Source organism: Vipera ursinii (assembly GCF_947247035.1).
Source record: "Vipera ursinii genome assembly, chromosome: 1".
NCBI classification, from domain to species: domain Eukaryota; kingdom Metazoa; phylum Chordata; class Lepidosauria; order Squamata; family Viperidae; genus Vipera; species Vipera ursinii.
This window is the reverse complement of record NC_139512.1, coordinates 75,320,129-75,343,294: the sequence shown is the minus strand read 5'-3', so window position 1 is coordinate 75,343,294 and position 23,166 is coordinate 75,320,129. Positions and strand designations below refer to the sequence as shown.

Genomic DNA, 23,166 nt, shown 5'->3' with positions numbered 1-23,166 from the left:
CCACAAGTGCAGAATTCAACCTAACAACTTTATTATGTTCTGCCTATAATACAGAAATCTCCCCTAGGAAGTGCATCTTCTTCCACAGGGCTTCTGCCCTGTAGAACACTCTTCCCCTCTGGGAGCACACGTCTTAAAAGAGCTGGTTCTTTCTAAAATTGTTGAGATAAAGTGAGGCTGGAATCTAGTAAGATGGTGTGTGGATATATATAAGACTAATGCCCCAGGGTACTATAAAATTTTTATAAAGTTTTCACTGTTTTGTGTATTGCCCACGATTTTGGTAACAATGCTGTATATGCAATTGCATTGCATTGCATTAATAAAATGCTTAAGATGAGTAGCCGTATACAACCAAATCCTAGGTCAGATTTACTAGTTTCAAATCTAATACAAACCATGGTTTCAAGATCAATACATTCTATATATGTACACTCAAGAAATCTATTCTGTCAGTTTTTCCCATAATGGTTAACTGTTAAACATCTTCATCTAATTAAATCAAATCTTAATATGTAATATAGATCCCAAATGAATATATTCGCTCTTTGGATTAAAGACGGCTAAACTGGTTCATATATTATTTAGAGAGAGGTATGTTCTAAGATTAACAAATCCACCTTTAGATTGCTATACATTACATTTGGATTGAAGAGATTTTCACAATGAGTTTCCACTATGAACATTAATGCTTTATGATGACTTTTGTAAAAGAATACCCAGGAAGTCACAAGACAACTTTTTCACAAGATGAGCACAAAAATCATAATAGGACTTTTTAAAAGTGGTATACTCACTACTTTGCTACCATAAGTTAATACCAGTGTCATAATAACTTAAAAGATGAAATCAAGAAAAGAGAAAGAAAAATAAATACATACCGTTACCTAAACATAAAGCAAAAATGCAATTCAAACATTCTAGAAATTCAAACATCAAAATAAGCTAAGCAAAATATAATGAAACTATAAAGTTGATCAGAACTAAATATAAAGTAATTGCTAAAATTACAAATTACTGAACAGACTATGGCTGCAACCTAAAACCAAGATTACATTTTCCCTAAAAAAAAGACATTCAGAGCCCCAAAGGCCATGACCAGCAATTCTTCTAGGCTTAGATATAAAACTGTGAAGAAACCAAATTCTTTAAGCGAGGTCTAACATGTTCATCTGGATCAATAGCCTTGTTATTGTGTTTCATAGCAATCTTTTCATATTTGGGGATGTCTATCATAATTTGCTCAGTAAATCAACGTGTATCTGCGTGCTATAATTTCCTATTAAACTTTTAAAATGTTCTTCTTTATGAGTATACATACTAAAGATAAAAGAAGTAACAAAAATGGCTACCTACAAAAGAAGCCACAGTATTCAGAATGGGGAATAAAATCAGATGTCAACCAACAAAGCAGAACTGGAAAAGAATCTTCTGTGTTGCCTGGCAGCAAATTATCACCTCCCAGTGAGCTATTTCCACTTACCTCAGAATCCAACACAGAAAAGGAAAGAATACATCTCACTAAAAGCTACAGGCCTCTCCTTCAGACAGCACTGGCTTACAAGTGATTAGAATCTCAAAGACTTGTTGCCACAGCTAATGAAATTCTTTCTAATGATCCACAAAGGTGTCTTCCTCTTTAAATATGATAACAAGAAGTTACAAAATTGTGGGGGTGGGGGAAGAGAGACATTTCTCTAGCAAAAGACTTAAGGTAGAACTAAAGTATTTGTAAGAGTTGTCAGGGAAGAATCTATCAGTGATTATCTCCTGCCTATAAAATGATAATGGCTATCCTACTTCTGATTTCAAATATACACGCACACAGACACAGTTGCTATGATAACTATGATAGCTATTGCTAAGCACATTAATTTGTGCTTAGATTGTAAGCCGCCCTGAGTCTTCGGAGAAGGGCGGGATATAAATGAGATTAAAATAAATAAATAGATAGATAGATAGATAGATAGATAGATAGATAGATAGATAGATAGATAGATAGATAGATAAATAAATAAATAAATAAATAAATAAATAAATAAATAAAACTGGTAGTTTAGTGTTTACAAGAAGATGCAAACAAAAAATGCGAATCAAAACAGAACCTCTAAAAATAGTTGGCATGGGCTTCTGGTTTGCGCGCGTGGCACTTTCGGAGGCGCAAGGAAAGCTCTCTCTCCCTGCCGTCCGATCCTTCTTCATTGGAGGACCCTGAAAAGGGTCGAAAGTCACCCTGGAAGGGCAACCACCACAAGGAGGACCTCCTGTGATTGTGGAAGGGCGGTAGCCCTCTGCTTGAATCCGGAGCAGCTCCTTTTGGCCCAAAGAAGAAGAGATTGGCCATCAAGATGGCCGATCATTAAGCCGTTCCCTGCTGAAAGCCAAAAGTAGCATCTAGCACAACGAAGTAATCTGGAGGACCTAGGTGAGACTTTTCCTTTCTTATCCCCCCTAACTGTCTGCCTGTTGGACTTTTCCGAAAATTTTCTCCCCTTTTTTATTTTTTTGAAAAAACGGCATTTATATACTTGGGGAACAACATTTTAAGCCTTAAAGCGTTGAAGGAAAAAAAACCCATCTGATTATGGCCTAAGGCCATAGGCTCTCTCTCTCTCTCTTTGTTAGCTGAGAAGCAAGGGAGATATGTGTTAAATGTTTGTTAAGTATTTAGAATGCACTTGCTTAAGTCCCAAGCACGGGACAAATCTTATTTCCTGTTTCAGCCTAACCCAAGGCCATCTACAGGCAGTAGCCACAGCAGTGGCAGCTCATATTTGTGTAATTTTTTTTTGGCTTGCTAACAAAGAATAAAGGAAGACAGATATGATCATTTCAAACTTATTTGTTCTCATCAGTCAGCCATACCCTTCTGAGATTCGAACCTGGGCCGACTGCATTTAACACATATCTCCCTTGCTTCTCAGCTAACAACGAGAGAGAGCGAGAGCCTGTGGCCCAGGGGTTAAAACAACTGCTTAAGATGCAGTCAGCCCAGGTTCAAATCTGTACACTTTATGCCACTTTATGCCCGGATGGAGACTGGAAGCTTCAGCTGTGTGCAAATCACTCTGTTTCCAAGAGCCCCATTTGTAAGCAGACGAAGCTTTCAGTCTATCTGTTTCCAAGTGCCCCATAGGCCCCCAAATGCTTTTTGCCCAGACGGAGGCTAGAAGCTTCATCTGTGTGCAAATGGGGCACTTGGAAATGGAACAAATTACTCCTTTTCCAAGTGCCCCATTTGCACACAGATGAAGCTTCCAGTCTCCATCAGGTCTCTGTCCGGGCGAAAATTCTTCCGGTGGTGGCGCAAAGGAATTTGGGGGGGGCGAGGGGCAGGAGAAAGGCATCGCAAAAACTTTTCATGCCCAGGAACTTCCATTAACTCTTCTCTCCCTCAGAGGCAAAGAAACAATGGCAGAGATTTTTGCAAGGTAAGTGATTCAGGCACGACAGGAAGGGAGAGGAAGCATGAGGTATCTTAGTGGGTCGGGGAGGCCTTGGGGGCCCATTTCATCACATGGCCTTCCCCAACCTGAGATACCTCATGTGCACTTAACAAATTGTGCATTCAATTAGCGAGTGCGTGGGCGAAAGCAGGGAGTGATTTTGTTCAAGGCACAAGATTCACTCCTACAAATCTTTGAGTTACGAATGGAATGGGCAGGCTCCTATACTTTGAACTTAGATTTTAGTACTTGAAAAGACAGACAACAGGAGCTAAATCTAATTTTCAAAATGTTCCAGAACAATTTAAATGTCTAAGGAATAATGCAGATTATCTAATGCTTTTAAATACTAAAAATATTTTAAAAAATGGAATCTGAAAGGGCTTTATCATGATTTTTCCAAATAAGACATCTTTTTTTCTTTTTTCAAGAACACAAGACTTGCAAAATATGAAGTTTTAATGCCAAAGAGATTGTAAAGTCAATAGTTTCTAGCCATCGCCGGTGTCTATTGAAGACTTAATAATATCATATTTTGTGTTCATATATAATAATTACATTGGAAACAAGTATTACTGTTCTAAATCTTTCCCAGATCTAATTTGGTACAAGTATATTCACATAATTCATATCAACTACATATTTTTCTATTCTTCGACTTAAAATAGATTTTCTCAACTTTTTAGTTTAATGCAATACAGAAAATGTAATACATATACATGCTTGAACATAGTGCTTTCAAAATCCAAGGGCATAAAAACTATTAAATCATATTCACATCTGGTATTGAACAAAGGTCAACTTATGTTCCTCAAATCACCTCTTAAAAAATCTGTCATAAGAAAATTTAATTTCCAGGCAGTGTCTATTTTATTTGCCTCCTTCCCACTCACTTAAACTCTACAATTTCCTGAACACCATAAGCAGATGCTGCCAAAATTTGAATATGCATCTATTAGAATCCTAATTGAATCAGAACTGTTCTTATGAAACTTTACAAACCAGAACATGAACAAGGCACCCTATAATTGAATTAAAGGAACCTGGAACAAACTAATCATTAGCTTGTCAGAATGTTAATTTTAAAAAGGAAGGAAGGAACAGGACCACTTAGAAATTGAGGCTTTAAACTATCTGCCCATCCTCTTTTTAGATTCCATTCTAGAAATCCATCATTGTACCTTCTTTCATAGTATATGCAAAAAAAAAATGTATCCGTGTGGATTTGTCACTCACGTTGAAATATATTCTAGTTTGAACAGACAATACGACCACTGCAGAGTTTGGTTTTTGTATTATGCCTAATTCAATTATTTCAATATTACAGTCACAAATAGGGAAGATTATTACTTACCTGCCAAAACTCTATTGACAGAGGAGTGAGTGGCCAACCCAGGCTGTCCACGTTCGTGGAAAATCCCAGCGTAAGGCAAATACTCAGGCAACAAGAAGCGTCTAAAAAGGAGAGAAAAGCACTGCTAAAAATGCTGTGAACCTGATAAAAGACCTGAGTAAGAAACGATTTTGTGCATGCATTAATTAGTTATATAGCTCTTACCTTGGGACAAAGCGTCCAAGGGATGGTGCAGACATACGGGCATTCCGAGGAGCTCGGTGTCTTGACCTGTCTCCATTGTCCCTTCAGTGGGGAAAAAATTAATTATTAATTCTTCACTACAAGGTCAGATTCAGGATTCTTTCCCCTAAATTATTCACAGTAAATACTGAAGTAAAACAACTTCCTTATAACTTAATTAACTATTACGGCAGGTTGTCTTTTCACCTTTCTAGCCTTCCTCAAAGGTTTAGGACACAACATAATAAAAACACTAACAATATTATATTAAACATTATGTGAAATGCTACTTTGCTCCGTATCATTTTTATACAGTAGCCAGAATTTACTGAAATTACAGAAGGAACCAAAAGTGTAAAACATTCTCTCTCAATTAGATTCGTCAGAATCTGAGGTAGTAGTTTGTACAAACCAGCAAGTCTACATTGGCAGCAAAAGTGCACAGATCTACAGAGAAAAACAGGCTGTTCTTCATTCTTCATACTCTTTTTCTCTTCAGATCATTAGGTACCAGATCAATAGTACACACTTTAAGACCTCCTGCAAAGCAGGATATCTGAAGCATGCCTCATGCAGTTTTACATGAATTATATAATCCTTTATCATTCTGCAACTTTTCACTTCCTTTGCTCAGAGGGAGAAAGAGACAAAGCATTAAAAAGTTTGAGAATACAATTTAAAAATAAACTGCAATACAGAATAAAAATACAACTAAAATAATTTAACTATTCGCAAGCTTTGCTGAGACCTTGCAAAGAAAAAGACATTTAAGAACAAAATGAAACATGAACTAATGGGTGTGATAGAAGGATGGTTTGCAAGAATATAAAAATATGGAGAGGTATACAGAATGGTGTTTGTATAAACTAAATTTGGTTAGGATTTTTTTTCCTTTGATTTCCTACCTTTAATTTCTTTATATTACTTTTTAATTTTTTTGCTTTTTTAGTTTACTCCAAAAAGTAATAGCATGGTAGGTATCTAGGTGCATCAAGATGCACAGTTGAAAGCACAAAGAAGCTAGGCCAAAACTTCAACATTAGATTATTTTAATAGCAGTACCTTATTTCAATGTTTATTATTATTTATTCTTCCATAGTTAACATTTGCAGCAGAGATTCACATTTCTCTCTGACACTGGAAACTAGATTTTTTTAAAATTATAAAATGCTTATTTAAGTCACTGTTGATGCTTTGAGCTAAAAATAAATGATCCTAATAATAATGGAAAAGGTAGCTATTGCAAAAATAGAAGACCTGATTTCTCTTAATCACACATACTTTAATGCCTAGTTAAGTCAGAAGCTAATTTTCAAGTGAGCAGAACTATAAACAGTTCTTGTATGTTTCTGTATTTCAGAGATCTAAAGCAAGAATAAGGCAACTGGAAATTTAAAAAAAAAACATAAACACAACAGTTTTAATGCAAACAGTTTTTCCCTTTATATCAACTAACATTCTGCATTAGTAATTTCTGCTTAAGATTCACATGCAACTATGGAAATCCTATCTCTATTACCTCATCTCGTTTTTCAAATTATTTCTACAACAGCTGCAAAATGAAGTTTGTCTTTGTTCTCAGGAGAATTTGCTGTAGGGTAGAATGGACTGATCCAGGAATCTATTTATGCTTATGGTTGTTCTAAGATATGAGAAAATCTCACCCAAAGAATTTGGTGTGGCTATATTACGAAAGCAAGGTCACTGCACTCTGTTCAGAAATAAAACTCAGAAATCTTTTTAGAATGTGAAGATGGATGGATAGTGGTTTCTCCTTTCTTGATAGAATGGTGCAAGACGGTGAAGAAAGTTATGTCTGCACTGTAAAAAAAATAACTCTGCTAGGTTTGAAGCTTTCAAAACAAACCTTCAACTATATTAAAATTAAAAAAAAAATTATTCTTACAGCATTCCACGGAGTATATTTCAAAGTAAATGTATCATAAGCTTCCAACCTATTGGTGAGAACTGTATTATGTGTAAAGTTAAACAATTGTGAACTTTTTATTTCTTAGCAAACTTTGGTATAGTCTACTAGCTAAAAATGGATGGACAGGTGGCTGATTGCCAGGCCCAAGCTTCAGCTAAGCTGCTGAGGCAAGTGGCAGGGCTGAAGACTGAAGGGGAGGGCTGTACAGTTTTAGAACAGTCTAGTTAGAGCCAACTCATGAGGCAAAATTCCTCAGCATCTGTTTCACTGCCAAATTCTCCGGTATCCTTTCTTTCAAAGCCGTTGGTAGTATTGTGTGGAAAACTAAAATGGATGTTCAGATGGAATTGTCAAAGCTATCTAAGCCTTACAACTCAGAAAACCAACTAAGAAATATATTGTTTCCCTTCAAGAGCCAGGATAATTGGCAGATTTTTAAAATAACTGGCCAGTTCATCTTTTCAAAAATAATCAGGGACATTTTAAATATGCTAATTTTACATTGCTTTTGTAAGTATCTATAGGATAAAAAATATGAATATATATATATATATATATATATATATATATATATATATATATATATATATATATATATATATATATATATATATATATATATATCTTTGGTCATTCGGGTTTTTCCCCACGTAGAATTGAAGGTGTAAGAGCAACGTTTCGACGAAATCTCATCCGTCATCCTCACACTTCTCCCAGAAGAACGAAGCTGAAGCCACCAGCCTGAGGATGACGGATGAGATTTCGTCGAAACGTTGCTCTTACACCTTCAATTCTACGTGGGAAAAAACCCGAATGACCAAAGATCCACATACAAACACCCGCGAAAACCTCAGAAAACACACACACACACACACACACACACACACACATATATACACACACACACACCTCTCTTTTCAGAAAAAGAAAAAAGACTCATTTAGAATTTAAGCTCATTTTTCGTTTCAGTACTTTAAAAACTTAAATACTAAGACAAGAAAAATGACTGATAGATGACAGCTTATTAAAAGTTTTAATAGTTCAAAGCTATTCTCATAGAGAATACAAAAATATTGCATCTTGATAGAGTGGTAATGGTAGTAGAGTTGTGCAAATACAATTTCCTTAATTGTTAATCATCCCATTAATGGATTATTTTTTTTAAAGAGCAGCTAACCTCCAATATCTATTATAAACTACTAGTTAACAGTCTGACTGGGCAAATGTGAATAGATAACTGGGTCACTATCTTCAATACAAATGAGTTGATGGACATATAAAATACTAAGAAATTGTTATTAGGTTCCCTCTGTAAGCAAGGATGAATATGTTATTTATACCATAACCCAATAAATATAACTGCTGTAGATACGGATCAAATCATCACAAAAATTAAATGGCGTTAACAATAAGGGAGAGACAGTTAAAGAAAAAAGAACACCAAATGCTTTTCTTAAAATCAAGTCTTAAAATAATGCTATTCAGATCAGCTAGCAAAAAAAAAATCTTCCATTAAAATGGAACAAATTTAATATTTTGAAGAATTCCATTAGCACTAAGAAATGTATTCTTACTCAATTATCATAAAAAGGGAGAAATGTGCTGAATGTTTTAAAAAGCATTCAAACTACATAAAAGCATTCTTTTGTATGTATTAAACTATAGACACAGTCTCCCAAGGGATGTAGCAATAATAAAATAAAGTCAGCTTTGATAACTTCTCACAGGATACAGGTAGTCCTCTTCTTACAAACTTTGAACAATGATTCAAAGTTATGACAACCTTGGAGACAGTGATCTACAATCTGTACTTGCACTTATGACCATCCTGGCAGTCACATGATCACAATTCAGGCACTTGATAATTGGCTCATATTTAGGACAGGCTGAAGCATCCGGTGGTCATGGGATCATGATTTGCAACCCCTTTTGACAATTTCCAGCAAAAAAACCCCACCCACTGGGAAAGCTGGATTCGGTTAGCAACCATGTGATTTGCTAACTGCCAGAAAAATCATTGTAAAATCAGGTCTGACTCCACTTTCGAACACAACAATGTATAATGGAAATTCAGTTCCAATTGTGGATTTAAATTGAGGGTTACCTGTATTTAAAGAAGAATAAAAAGAATCATCTCAGGACTGGAAGATGTGGAGAGACCTGGTCCACAGAAATGCTAAGACTGAATGGATAACATTATCATCATCAAAAAGGATTCTACTACACAGAATGCTCTTCGTTAAGATCAAAAACCCTCTTATAAGTATGAAATATAAAAGAATTCATCACCCAATCATTTACTACACATTGCAGTAGAAACTTGCTAAATGCTAATGATGAACTACTATTTGACAATCAATTCCAAAGAATTACATCACAAATCTATAATTCTGTCCTACAAGCTAAGTAAGTCTTCAATGACACATTGTTTAAAAACTGCCAATTCAACATTTAATGATTGCACATTAATAATTGCGACAGGCCATTAAAAAGAAACGACCATCCACAATTTCAGGAGAACACCAGACCAACAGACATTTAAATACGTTGGGATATTAATGGCTAATATATTAAAGCAGCACCAGTACAAGAAGGAAATGTTATTAAGGCTATCCATATAAGAATGAGCCTTGGTGGAGCAGTGGGCTAATGCCTCCTTCAGTAACACCAGCTGCCTGCAATTAGTGCAGGTTCGCATCCCACCAGGCTCAAGGTTGACTCAGCCTTCCATCCTTCCGAGGTAGGTAAAATGAGGACCCAGATTGTTGGGGGCAATTAAGCTGACTTTGTAATAATGCCGCTTGGGGTGTGTGTGAAAGCCCTAATAAGCAGGCATATACATAGGATGAAGGCTACTGCTAAGCTTGTAAGCCGCCCTGAGTCTTCAGAGAAGGGCGGGATATAAATGGAATTAAAATAAAAAATAAAATAAATAAATAAAGTCTACCATTTTAATGTTGGAAATGAATATGGTTATTAGCTATACAAATAACCCTCACTTAGTAACCACAATTGGAATCAGTAGTTCCATCAACACAGTTGTTGTGACTTATGTAAGTTCCATTTGCAGCTATTAAGCAACTCACCATGGGTTGTTATGTACAACATCATGTGTCCATAACTTGTGACCTGGCAGCTTGCTCATTGAGTTTACTTGTCAGAAGCTAGTTGTGAAAGTTGCAAATTATGATTATGTGAATGTACACCAGTTGCCAAGGTCCCAAATTGCAATAATATCAACTTTGAGGATCCAGCATAAGTCTAATTTTTTCAGCACTGTGGAAATTTAATTGAATGAGCAGACAGTGACAACTACCTGTATCTCTTATTCCTTCTTGTTCACAGATTTATTTGAAATCAGAGGGATAAGTAAGTTGCTGCTGTCTAAGCTATCTATATTATAAATTCCATGTTCCAAAACTTTGGCCATGCTAGCAGAAACGAAGAAAAGCTGGTATCCAGAACAGAGGCATTATCTATGCTCCACTGTTCTGTGTCCTAGTTATAATATCCACAACAGAACAGCAATGGAGCAGCTTATTCTAACAACTGTTGATTTAAAAATAATTCAGCTTCCCATAATTCAGCTTCCCATAAGTCAAATTTATCTTAAATACAGAGATGTTAATGTTGATGGTTTTAATAGGTGTATGTAGCGTTGTTATTGACATTGTTTTAATTGTTGATTGGGAGCTGCCCAGGGTTCAATATTGAGCAGCCAAAAAAGTTTTAAATAACAAAAATGCATTTATTGTAGAATGCTATCTTCATGCATATGCTATCTTTTTTTCATTTTAAGACTTTACATTTAGAACTAGAAGGCAACATCAGAATACCTCAGATGTGTTTCTGAAGCTTAAGGTCTCTTAACTGGAGACCTTTAATCTGCTGCAGAAGCAAGAGCTAAAGTTTGAAGATCAGCCATTCAATTTCCCAAATAAATAGCAGGTGATACATTCACAAAAGAAGTAGAGCAAGCTATCAGATGACAAAAGCAAGAACTGAGTAACTTCTTCATAATTTAACTGCTAAAATATATTAGCATTCTTCTGCTTTAAAATTAACAGTATTTAACATTTAAAATTTCATGGGGGTGAGTAGGACAGCCTTTTATTGATTCTCCCCAAACACACCTCATTTTTTTAAAAAATGATTATTTCGTTTATTACTCTGCTTCTATGGATATACAGGTGAAACTCGAAAAATTAGAATATCATGCAAAAGTTCATTTATTTCAGTAAAAAGGTAAAGGTAAAGGTTCCCCCGTACATGCGTGCTAGTCGTTTCCGACTCTAGGGGCCGGTGCTCATCTCCGTTTCAAAGCCGAAGAGCCAGCGCTTGTCCGAGGACGTCTCCGTGGTCATGTGGCCGGCATGACTAGACGCCAAAGGCGCACGGAACGCTGTTACCTTCCCACCGTAGTGGTCCCTATTTTTCTACTTGCATTTTTACGTGCTTTCGAACTGCTAGGTTGGCAGAAGCTGGGACGAGTAACAGGCGCTCACTCTGTTACACGGCACTCGGGATTCGACCCGCCAAACTGCCGACCTTCTGATCGACAAGCTCAGCGTCCTAACCCAACTTAAAAGGGGAAACTAATATATCAGATAGACTCATTACATGCAAAGCAAGATAGTTCAATTCCTGATTTGTCATAATTGTGATGATTATGGCGTACAGCTCGTGAAAACCCCAAATCCACAATCTCAGAAAATTAGAATATTGTGAAAAGGTGCAATATTCTAGGCTCAAAGTGTCCCACTCTAATCAGCTAATATGCCATAACACCTGCAAAGGGTTCCTGAGCCTTTAAATGGTCTCTCAGTCTGGTTCAGTAGGAATCACAATCATGGGGAAGACTGCTGACCTGACAGTTGTGCAGAAAACCATCACTGACACCCTCCATAAGGAGGGAAAGCCTCAAAGGGAAATTGCAAAAGAAGTTGGATGTTCCCCAAGTGCTGTATCAAAGCACATTAATAGAAAGTTATGTGGAAGGGAAAAGTGTGGAAGAAAAAGGTGCACAAGCAGCAGGGATGACCGCAGCCTGGAGAGGATTGTCAGGAAAAGGCCATTCAAAAGTGTTGGGGACTTTCACAAGGAATGGACTGAGGCTGGAGTCAGTGCATCAAGACGGATCCTGGACATGGGCTTCAAATGTCGTATTCCTCTTGTCAAGCCGCTCCTGAACAACAAACAACGTCAGAAGCGTCTTACCTGGGCTAAAGAAAAACAGACCTGGTCTGTTGCTCAGTGGTCCAAAGTCCTCTTTTCTGATGAGAGCAACTTTTGCATCTCATTTGGAAACCAAGGACCCAGAGTCTGGAGGAAGAATGGAGAGGCACACACTGCAAGATGCTTGAAGTCCAGTGTGAAATTTCCACAGTCTGTGTTGATTTGGGGAGCCATGTCATCTGCTGGTGTTGGTCCACTGTGCTTCATTAAGTCCAGGATCAATGCAGCCATCTACCAGGATATTTTGGAGCACTTCATGCTTCCTTCCGCAGACGAGCTTTATGGGGATGCTGACTTTCATTTTCCAGCAGGACCTGGCACCTGCCCACGCTGCCAAAAGCACCAAAACCTGGTTCAAGGACCGTGGGATTACTGTGCTTGATTGGCCAGCAAATTCGCCTGACCTGAACCCCATAGAGAATCTATGGGGCATTGCCAAGAGAAAGATGAGAGACATGAGACCGAACAATGCAGAAGAGCTGAAGGCTGCTATTGAAGCATCCTGGTCTTCCATAACACCTCAGCAGTGCCACAGGCTGATAGCTTCCATGCCACACCGCATTGAGGCAGTAATTGCTGCAAAAGGGGCCCAAACCAAGTACTGAGTACATATGCATGCTTATACTTTTCAGAGGTCCGATATTGTTCTATGTACACTCCTTGTTTTATTGATTGCATTTAATATTCTAATTTTCTGAGATTGTGGATTTGGGGTTTCATGAGCTGTATGCCATAATCATCACAATTATGACAAATCATGGCTTGAACTTCTTGCTTTGCATGTAATGAGTCTATCTCATATATTAGTTTCCCCTTTTAAGTTGCATTACTGAAATAAACGAACTTTTGCACAATATTCTAATTTTTCGAGTTTCACCTGTATTCATTTTATTCCAAGACAGAATGCACAAAATAAACGGGCAGCCTAGACTAACATACTACATATCATTAAATGTAATGAAAAGAAAAGTGGATTAAGAAAATATATTTTAAAATAGGACAGAAGGTAAGCAGAGCTATTGCTTTTAATATCTAGGAATCAAGTTATGAAGGATCTGATTCCAACAGTCCTAACAGTATCCCCTCTATGGTAGCCTAAATCTCCTGCCTTACAATAAAAATGAAATTCTCTTATATATCTCAAATAAACAATAATCTCCAAGCATTTTTTTCTATGAAGAATAGAGCTTGTATTAAATCCAGATGGTCCCTAAGTGTAGAATATGCTGCATGTCTTGAATGAATCTTTTCTTTCTTCTTGCCCTGCTCCACTATAATTGAATAACTTTTGCAGTTTGTTTGCTTATTTATTACAAATGATTTTATGCCGTGTCAGTCATGTAATTCCAAACATTTTGTAGCAAAACATACAGACTATACCAGAGATCAGTACGCTCACGCCTATGAGCCAAGCCTGGCCTACCTGGTTTTACGAGACATGCAATTTAAGAAGGGCAAGGGGCAGTCAAACTCCCAAAGTAAGGGATGAATATGAGGCATCCTAGGCAGCAGTGGTGTCCTAAAAGTTACCTCCCTGCTGGCAGGCCAGCACTGTCCAAAGTCTGCTGCATTCCTTAGTCTACAGACTTATCAACTGTGAAGGCCGAGGATAAGCAGGATCTCACCCTTTACAAAGAATGGTTGCTGGTCTCCTCATATATAGTAAATCGCAATTCAAAAATTACAAAAAATATTAAAATATATCAAAGACAGTCAACATATATTCAACATAATCATAATACTGTCATAAAAACTTATGACAGCAAAGGAGCTAGCCTTATTCCAATATATATCTACCATTGCCAACTCATTCCCCAAATGTGTGCTTTAAAAGCCATGTTTTAACAGCTTCCTGAATAGTAGGAGGAAGGATGTGGATCATATGTCTGGTGGGAGGGCATTCTATAGGAGAAGAGATGTGAGAACTATAAGCAGACATTCTCTATTCAGAGTTCTCAACTTGTGACCATTCATTTGGTGACCATTCAAAGTTACAAAGACACTGAAAAAAGTGAGTTAATGCTTATCCTTGAACTTACAACCATTGTAGTGTTCCTGTGGTCACCTGATCAAAATTTGGATGCTTGGCAACTAGCATGCATTTATGAGAAGTTGCAGCATCCCAGGGTCATTTAATTGCCATCTGTGACCTTCCCAGCCAGATTCTAACAAAGTCAATGGGGAAAGCCCTTAATGATCAGGTGTTCATTTAACAGCTGCAGTGATTCTAATGACTGCAGCAAAAAACAAAACAAAACTAAAATCAGGCATGACTAACTTAACGAATACTTTGCTTAATGATGGAAATTCCAATCCAATTGTGGTCCTAGGTCCAAGTCTTCCTGTAGACACTCTATTTGGAATAGATGATCTTGAAGACAAGCAAACCCCAAACAAATTAGGATGTTAAAGGTGATCCACAGCATCTTGAACTGCACCCAGAAACAACCCAGCAACCCACGCAGATCCTGTAATAGAATGTCCTAATTAGCATGAAGGCTACTGCATTTTGTGTTAGATTTACTTTCTGGGTGATTTTCAAGAGCAGACTCTTGTAAAGCACATTGCAGTGAGGTTACAAGGCTTAAAGTGACTACAACTAGCACCTTCTTTCTTATGAAGATATATTACCAGACAAAGCTTCCACTCCAAAAGCATTGCTGAATTGTACACCAGCTTTTTCTGAGAGTGCAATCCTATCCAAAAGCAACAGTTGGTATTGTCCCAGAGCCATTGGTTTCAGATTCACAGTTCAACTGTGAACTATAAGTATTCTCTATTGATAATGTGGTTTTCTTTAACATGACTGTGGTTATGTGCTTCAGTTAAATGCCCTCAGGCACCACTGTGTTATTATTGTGTTGTTTTTGCTTGTTATTTTTGTTGGTTTTTATTCCTATGTTTGCTATCCAGAGCTGCGGCTGGCTTTATAAATAAATCAATGTAACAAAAAGCAAATCTGAGCATCCTCTCTTAGAAACTCTGTAAGACTTCCAGCTATTTCTCTCTCTTCTACATTTCCTTCCTTCTTATTCCTTCCTTCTCCAAGTACTTCCCCTTCTACTCTCAGTTTGTAATAGTTAGGGTGCTTGCTTCCATTTTTAGCACTCTACGTCTTAGGAGTCTTCTTGCTTCATCACACTGGCACTTAAATATTAAATTCTACAGTCTCTACCTTCTCCATATTCTAGTCCAGGGATTTTCAAACTTGGCCCTTTTATGACTTGTGGACTACAACTCCCAGAATTCCTCAGCCAGGCACACTGGCTGAGGAATTCTGGGAGTTGAAGTCCACAAGTCATAAAAGGGCCAAGTTTGAAGACCTCTGTTCTAGTCATTCATCATTTGCCTAGTTTCCATCTCTCCCCTTCCCCCCCCCCACCTTTCCCTTTCCAGTTTCTCAATCTCTTGCTTTGCAGTTCCATGCTCCCTTTCCAATCCTCCCACTCTTATTCAATTGCAATCCTCTGCATTATTAACCCTGGCTGCTCGCTCTCTTCTGCTCCATTTTGTTTCCTAACCTCCATTTAACCTGTGACAATTTCTCTCTCCCACATTCTTCTCTTATTCTTTCCACGTGGATATAAGTAGCTCAGCTCTCCATGCCAATCTTCATTTGTTCTCTCTTTCAAAACCAGCAATCACAGCTGTCCAGCTTCTCTCCAACTACTCTCCTGATCTCAGAAATGTCCCTCTGTGTAGTTTTTCCTCCAGTGCATTTATTCTTGAGTTCCACTCCCTAATTCCCTCCCTCTGGTTAACAGTCTGCTCTTCTGATGTCTTTGTCTCTAGACTGGTCTCGTCCACATCTCTCTTTCTGCTCACAGGACCATGCCCAAATTCCTCATTGGGGTGTTGGGGGTGGGTGGGTTGGTCATCCTTTTCCCTAAACAACTTTTTGGAGTCTGATGGTAGCCACTCAGAGCTTCTGCTTTTTCTTCAAGTCTGCAGGTTTACCTTCCAGTGTTTTTATGGTGGCTGCTGAAATGCGGCCTACGGAGTTCACTCATTCACTACTCTATGCTAGCTTAGGTTTTTATGGTTCTATGGAAAACAATTTCTTGCTTTCCCCCCAATACTGCTGCCCACACTGCTCATGATTTTCTGCAATCGCTGCTTGTTGCTCCTCAAGCCAGCACCCAAGTAGAACAGTTTGGTTTCATCCTGTATCTATTTCCACCATTTCTTTTAATTTTTTCACTATTTCAATACACAGAGCACATTCTCTCTTTCACCTCTCCTTTATCCAGAAGTCAAGAATTCTTCAGAACCTCCAATCCTCAAAAGGTAGCCTACTCTTATCATCTGACTGATATACTTTCCCTTCCTCTGGCATCTTACTTTTTTTAAAAAAAATAAAATAACAATGTGGACTGGCAAAGCTTCCAATTGGCATTTAAAGTTTTTTTCCAGAAAAAAAAATCAATTTCAGACTTATAAACTAAATAATTCTCCATCAGTTCTTTGTCAATATTCATCAGAATGGACTCAATGCAAAAGGTGCATTTTCACCATTAGAAAACTGTTTTTGTTCATAAAAGGGCTATTTCTGAATTTTAGGCGTATACAATGAGATAATTTTTTTCCTCTCCTCAATGGAGTCACATTGTTTTTAAGCAATCTTCCACAAAGCTGACTAGTTTGACAATCTAATGTATTTGGCGTTATTAAAATGATTATCTGGATAATTGTCTGTCCTTTCAGACATTATGAGCCTGAAAGTATGGCATATATCTTTTCCATGTGTAAATAATATGAGCATTTTATAATAATTACACACAGTTCATTTGTCTGATGTGTTCTAATAACAAAATCCTCCTGTATTACATTCTTCAGATAAATAAGAAGAAAGGAAGTTCAGTCATGCAATTGTGTTTAAAGGGGAAAATCATATAAGTAACTGAGATGAGATATGAAACATGTCCCTTTTAATGAGCTAAGTTATACTGCAACAGTTACAATAAAAATAGGGCCTGCAGAATGAAAGAAAGGATGGATTTTAAACAAGGAATTTTGTACTAAATAGTTTTTTTAATCTGTAATAAGTAGCTGATTCTTGAAGATGGGCCAGCTTCAGAGTTAATGAAAAGGTGATGAACAATACCAGACAAGACTTTCAGACTACAAAAAAACAGTCTCATATATTTGGCCAGTTGGTGCCAAAGAATACAATCTACATCAGGGGTGTCAAACTCAATTTCATTGAGGGCCGCATTAGCATTGCGGTTACCCTTGAGGGGCCGGGCGGGTGGGTCCAGGGTGGGCGTGGCCTACTGGTTGGGCGTGGCTGGAGTGTGTGTGACCTACTGGGTGGGCATGGCCAGCTCTACATTGTTCACGTCAAGGGTGCCTATGGGGGCCTGGACAGGAGTGGGACAAATCTGAGGGTCTCTGGCAGAAGGAGATGGGACCAGGGCAAGTGCCGAAGCATGGTCCACCGGAGGAGCCTCACTGTTCCTCTCAGGCCATGCGGGGGGGGGAGGGCTGGACGGTGATGCGGAGGTCAAATGCCCAGCCTAGCCCTCAAGCACCCACAGCACTAAGCCCAGCCCCAGTACCCCAAGGGGGCGCCCAGCTGCTGTGCTTGCTTTCCTTAGCCAGGTTGCTCATGATGGGTATGAGGGCAACGTCAAGAGGGAGGCCCACTCCCTCTCCATGTGAGGAGACCTGGCTTTGTTTCCAAAGCTTCCTTAGCAATAGAATGGGAGACCACCCAGGTTAGGCCAGGAGGAGGGGGCAAGGGGATGGTGAAAGGGCAGCAGGGAAGGACTAAGGCAGGACTTCCCTCAGACCCTCCCTCTCCTTCCTTCGTTCCTTCCTTCCTTCCTAAGAGTGGTGGGAAAATATTTGAGATGAGGGAGGGAGAAAAACAGGCAAGAAACGCAACTGGGGAAGTGGCATCCTTCGTGAGGAATGAAGAAATGTACCATCGCCTGGAAGTGGCCAGCACATGGCCCTCTTCTCACAGCGCCGAGAGGCTGAGCCGGGTGGCACAAATCTGAAGAGAAGCACAACGCTGCCCAGCCCCTAGCCTGCCCGAAGTAGGCAGGGCCATGTGCTGGCCACTTCCAGGCAATGGTGCATTTCTTCATTCCTCACAAAAGGGTGATACCTCCCCAGCGTGCGCTGAGGGGGCAGTGCTGACACGGCACGGGCTGATCACTTGCTGTTTCCAGATGGCCTTGTGGAGCTAAGACTGAATGCATTTCAGCATAGATGACCACCACAAAATTGTACATTGGCTCCTGGTCGGCCTGGGCCAGAGGCAAGGCAGTGGGGGCCATTCCCTCACTGTTTCCAGGATGGTTTGCGGGCCACATGAAACCACTCCGTGGGCCGGATCTGGCCCCGGGCCTTGTGTTTGACATGTCTGATCTACATAGTCTTCATCACTTGCTGAAGACAGATGGCAAAATTGAGCAAGGCATCCTACATATGTAAAAACATTTCAAAAGACCATGAGATGCTTCATAGAGATAAAACCTAATACTTTACATCCATGTATATAGAATGATTTTTTTTTACACCTAGAAAATTTTGAAACAACATATGAACTGTTAGGACAATTCCCTTGCAAAAAAATATGTAAACTGTAGTTTAAATAGAATGATGTGTTTCCCTCCTCAAAAGTGGCTCAAGTTAAATGGAATCTCTTTGAGGTGCAGAGAGCCCCAAAGCTATATATCCACCTAGACAGCTGGGTACATATGAGATATTAACTTTCCTTCATCAGCAATCAATTAATTGGGTTATTAAAGAATGCTTCCATGTAACCCAGGAAAAACATCGAATAAAGCACTCAAATTTTTAAAGCATGTCACACAAAAGAAACACCAAAATGACTGAGCTCATTTTCCAGGACCATAAAAGCAACCCAGTCTACACTTTCAAAACAACTATTGACAACTTTGCACTACATATGATTTACTTCTGATCATTTTACATCTTTAGACATTAAAAAACATCTAAAAAAAGAGAAAAAAGGACACTCTACTCCTGACAAAGTAAAAAAAGAAAAGAAAAGAAAAAGCCTGCGTTGTTTTTCCACCCAGGAAAGGGGTTACTATAAATGTAAATATATGCAAAGAACGGAGGCCAAGGTAGTTAGCAACAGATTTCTGTGAAATCTCAAGAGGACAAAGGCTTTACCAGATTCTCTATTAGCCACAGAGGGAAGGACAGAATACCATCAATGCACAGAGAGGCGAGATCACAATAGAACGTGTTACCAAAAAGCCGAGCTTAGGTCATACAACAGAAGCACCCTTTTCCCCCCAACTCAGCATGAAATCAAAAGCAGCCTTATTGCGGCTGACTGAATCACTCTCCTGAATGAAATCTTTCCGTCTGTGAATATTATCTGCAGGGGAACACATTTCCCCACAGGTATCTACCTAACTGTGAAAGAAGATTGCAGGATGCCTTTGAGCAGTCAAATTTCTTTCCCTGGAAGACAAATAAGAGGCAGTAATGGAAATAACTGAGGATCGCTCTGGCTGAGCTCTCCCCATCACAATAGGCTCCAGCAGACTGCCTCACTCCTACTTCAGCGGCCTGTGGTGTTGTTTAGGGAAAGCTATTAGGAGGCTGATGCTTCTACATCTGTCCCCTCATTTACATTTTACACAAACAAAACTACAATGAAAAGGGGGAAGATACATTCAATCCCTTGTGCTTCCGAGTGGTTAATTGCTGGCGCATGAAAATGACAGCTCCAAAGAACAAGGAGCTTGCTTTTACCATAAATTCTCTTTTCTGAAGGTCACTCCCTGCTGTTCTAGTAGAAGGTGCAAGCTCAGATGATCAAGTTCAAGAGGTATTTAACGGCAATAGAAGCAAATGAAGGGCTGGCATTTCTACCCCAACTGGTAGCCATGAGCACAGATTGCAAAAGAGCCTCCCTCATCCAAGACTGCTGGAGACTGTTTTTTTGAGGATCATCCTTTACAGGTCATATTCAGCAGCTCAATTAGAACAACTCTGTAGTTCTGTATTTTAAATTCAGAATCACAGCAAGGATAATGAACAAAAGAGCTAAGAATGCCTTCTCTCAGTAGAAAATGTCCTGTTAAGGTTCTGGGGAAAAGTACAGGTATCCCTGTAACTTATGAACCCACCATTGGACTGGATTTTCCATTGTAAACAATGCAGCTGTAAAGCTAGATGTCATGTGACAGCACTGTTTAGCAAATATACCGTATTTTCCGGCGTATAAGACGACTTTTTAACCCATGAGAATCTTCTCAAAAGTCAGGGGTCGTCATATACGCCGGGTGCTGAAAATTTAGGGACAGGGCTGGCTGGAAAACCTGGAGCGGATCTCCCATTTAGTCTGCGCAGGGAAAGCGGGATCAATTGGAGAAGAAGCTGCAGTCTGTGATTTTTTACAGGCTGGGGTCTGGGCGTCTTTCCTTCTAAAGTTGAAGAGCAGCTGTAGTATATCCCAACTTGAAAGGCAGGTGGGGAAGGCAGCAGTCAGAGCAGCTGCTTAGCTCTAAGGACACATTTGACTCAGGAACTGGGCGGGCTGCCTGGAAAACCTGGAGCGGATCTCACATTTGGTTTTTTTTTAAAATCCCATTTAAAAGCCCTTCTCCGAAGACTCAGGGTGGCTTACAATTTAAAGCACAAATCAATGTGCTTAGCAATAGCCTTCATTCTATGTATATGCCTGCTTATTAGGGCTTTCACCCCCCCCAAGCAGCATTATTACAAAGTCAGCTTATTGCCCCCAATAATCTGGGTCCTCATTTTACCTACCTTAGAAGGATGGAAGGCTGAGTCAACCTTGAGCCTGGTGGGATGCGAACCTGCACTAATTGCAGGCAGCTGGTGTTACTTAAGGCTCTGAGCAGGGAAAGCTTTAGAGTGAATTAGGAAAAGTGAAAAAGTGAATTAGGAAAATAGGGAACGGTTGCTGGAATTGGGTATGTGTAGTTTAACGAAGAGAAGGGTGAGGGGTGACATGATAGCAGTGATCCAATACCTCAGGGGCTGCCACAAAGAAGAGGGAGCCAAGCTATTCTCCAAAGCACCTGAAAGCAGGACAAGAAGCAATGGATGGAAACTAGTCAAGGAGAGAAGCAACCTAGAACTAAGGAGAAACTTCCTGACAGTTAGAACAATTAACCAGTGGAACAACCTGCCTCCAGAAGTGGTGAATGCTCCAGCACTGGAAGTTTTTAAGAAGAGACTGGACAGCCATTTGTCTGAAATGGTATAGGGTTTCCTGCCTTAGCAGGGGGTTGGACTAGATGACCTCCAAGGTCCCTTCCAAATTATATTATTATTATTATTATTATTATTATTATTATTATTATTATTATTATTATTATTATTATTATTTTAATCCACTTGCACTGTTTTATGTTTACATGTTTGATGACAAACAGCCTTATGTTTATGTGACAGTTTTCCTACTTAGCACCTGCATGTCATAAGCATTTGAATTAAAATTACCATATTAAAATCAAATCTGATGTTTTTTAATTTTTATTTGGTGTGCGTTGGAAGAGGGGTAGTCTTACACGGCGAGTATAGCCCAAACCCTATAATTTAACAGGAAATGTAGGGGGTCGTCTTATATGCCCAGTCGTCTTATACGCCGGAAAATACGGTAAACACAGCAATCCTTATTGCTGTCATTAGCTAAGAAGTGAGTAGCTATCGCTATCCAGGCCACTTCGGGCTTAGTCCCACCCAGCTCCTAGCCACTGTAGGTAAGAGTCTGCCTCCAATTCCCCCACCTGCGATCTCCTCTCTCTCACTGCTCTTTTAGCCATCCTGCAATCTGATGTGCAAAGTGGCAAGCAGCCCCAGAATCATGTAGCTCTGGGGCTGCTTGCTATGCTATGGAAAGCTGCAACTGCCCCTTGGATCAAGTTGTGCCTTTGCGGCCTCTGACCCGGCGCAGACCCCGGGTGGCCCCCTGGTTTACCAAGGAGCTCCGGGAGATGAAGCACTGGAAAAGACGCCTAGAGAGCGGTCCAGCGGATCCGAATCTGATCGAACACAGCTAATAACTTATCTTAAGTCTTACCGAGTGGCGATGGAAGTGACAAAGCGTGTGTACTTTTCCGCTCTCATTGTGTCCGCAGATAACCGCCCAGCCGCCCTGTTTAGAGTGACCTGCTCACTGTTTAACCAGGGACCGAGGGATGACCCCTTGCAGGGTAGGGCTGAGGAATTTGTACAGTATCTGCAGGACAAAATCGCTCAGATCCAGACTGGCTTGGACTCCGAATGGGCAGAATCCGGCGGAGTGAAGAGGGCAGGTCTTGATCATACCATTTGGGGTGAGTTTGACCCTGTGACTCTGCATGATGTGGACAGGATCATGCGTAAACTGAGCACTACAACTTGTTTACTGGTGTTCTGAACCAGCCCTCTTCTAACAAACCCCTTATCAGAAAGAAGAGACTGGAGAGCGTCCAAGGCTAAAAGGCTTCTGCCAAGATTTAATTACGCAGTTAACAAAAACACTAGAGCTTGTCTTCTCAAGCGGAAAAGTTGCTTTCAGCAACCAGCCCCTCCCCAAACACTCCTTTTATAGAGAGCTCAGGGCGTGGTCTCCCTGTGCCTCCTCCCGAGGAGTCCCATAGCCTTTCTTTGTTTGTTCCTGCTCGACTGCCTCCTGCGTCGGGCGTCCTTGAACAGGGCCAGCTGTGGGTCATCATCCTCCGCACTCTCGGGCTCACGCAGCTGAGAAGAGGTCCCCGGCTGAGGACTCTGCAAAGCCTCCAAACCATCATCAGCCGGTTCGTCTCCCTCCTCCCCCTCATCTGAGTCCTCCGATACGTCGGAGCCGGCTGTCGGACCCACAGGCTGGCCCTGAGTCACAACAACTGGACCCATGTCCTTCCTGGTTGGTTTTTGCCACCTGGGAGGTGACAGGGGGCTGGCTCCAGGCAGTTGTCAATGCTTCTTTGATGGAGGGTGTCTTCCCCTCCGCCTTAAAAGAGGTGGTGGTGAGGCCCCTC

At 39.9% G+C, this 23,166-nt stretch overlaps 1 protein-coding gene across 4 annotated transcripts in view; it reads right to left on the bottom strand.

Annotated features, from left to right (window-relative positions):
• Window positions 1–23,166, bottom strand: part of AMBRA1 (autophagy and beclin 1 regulator 1) — a 162,344-nt gene that overhangs the window by 71,019 nt on the left and 68,159 nt on the right. For all 4 annotated transcript variants that reach the window (XM_083374517.1, XM_083374519.1, XM_083374520.1 and 1 more), the window contains 2 exons: window positions 5,005–5,085; window positions 4,801–4,901 (listed from right to left, as the gene is read on the bottom strand). In XM_083374517.1, coding sequence (XP_083230643.1) covers window positions 4,801–4,901; window positions 5,005–5,085 — 182 coding nt within the window. The remainder of the gene's footprint in view (window positions 1–4,800; window positions 4,902–5,004; window positions 5,086–23,166) is intronic.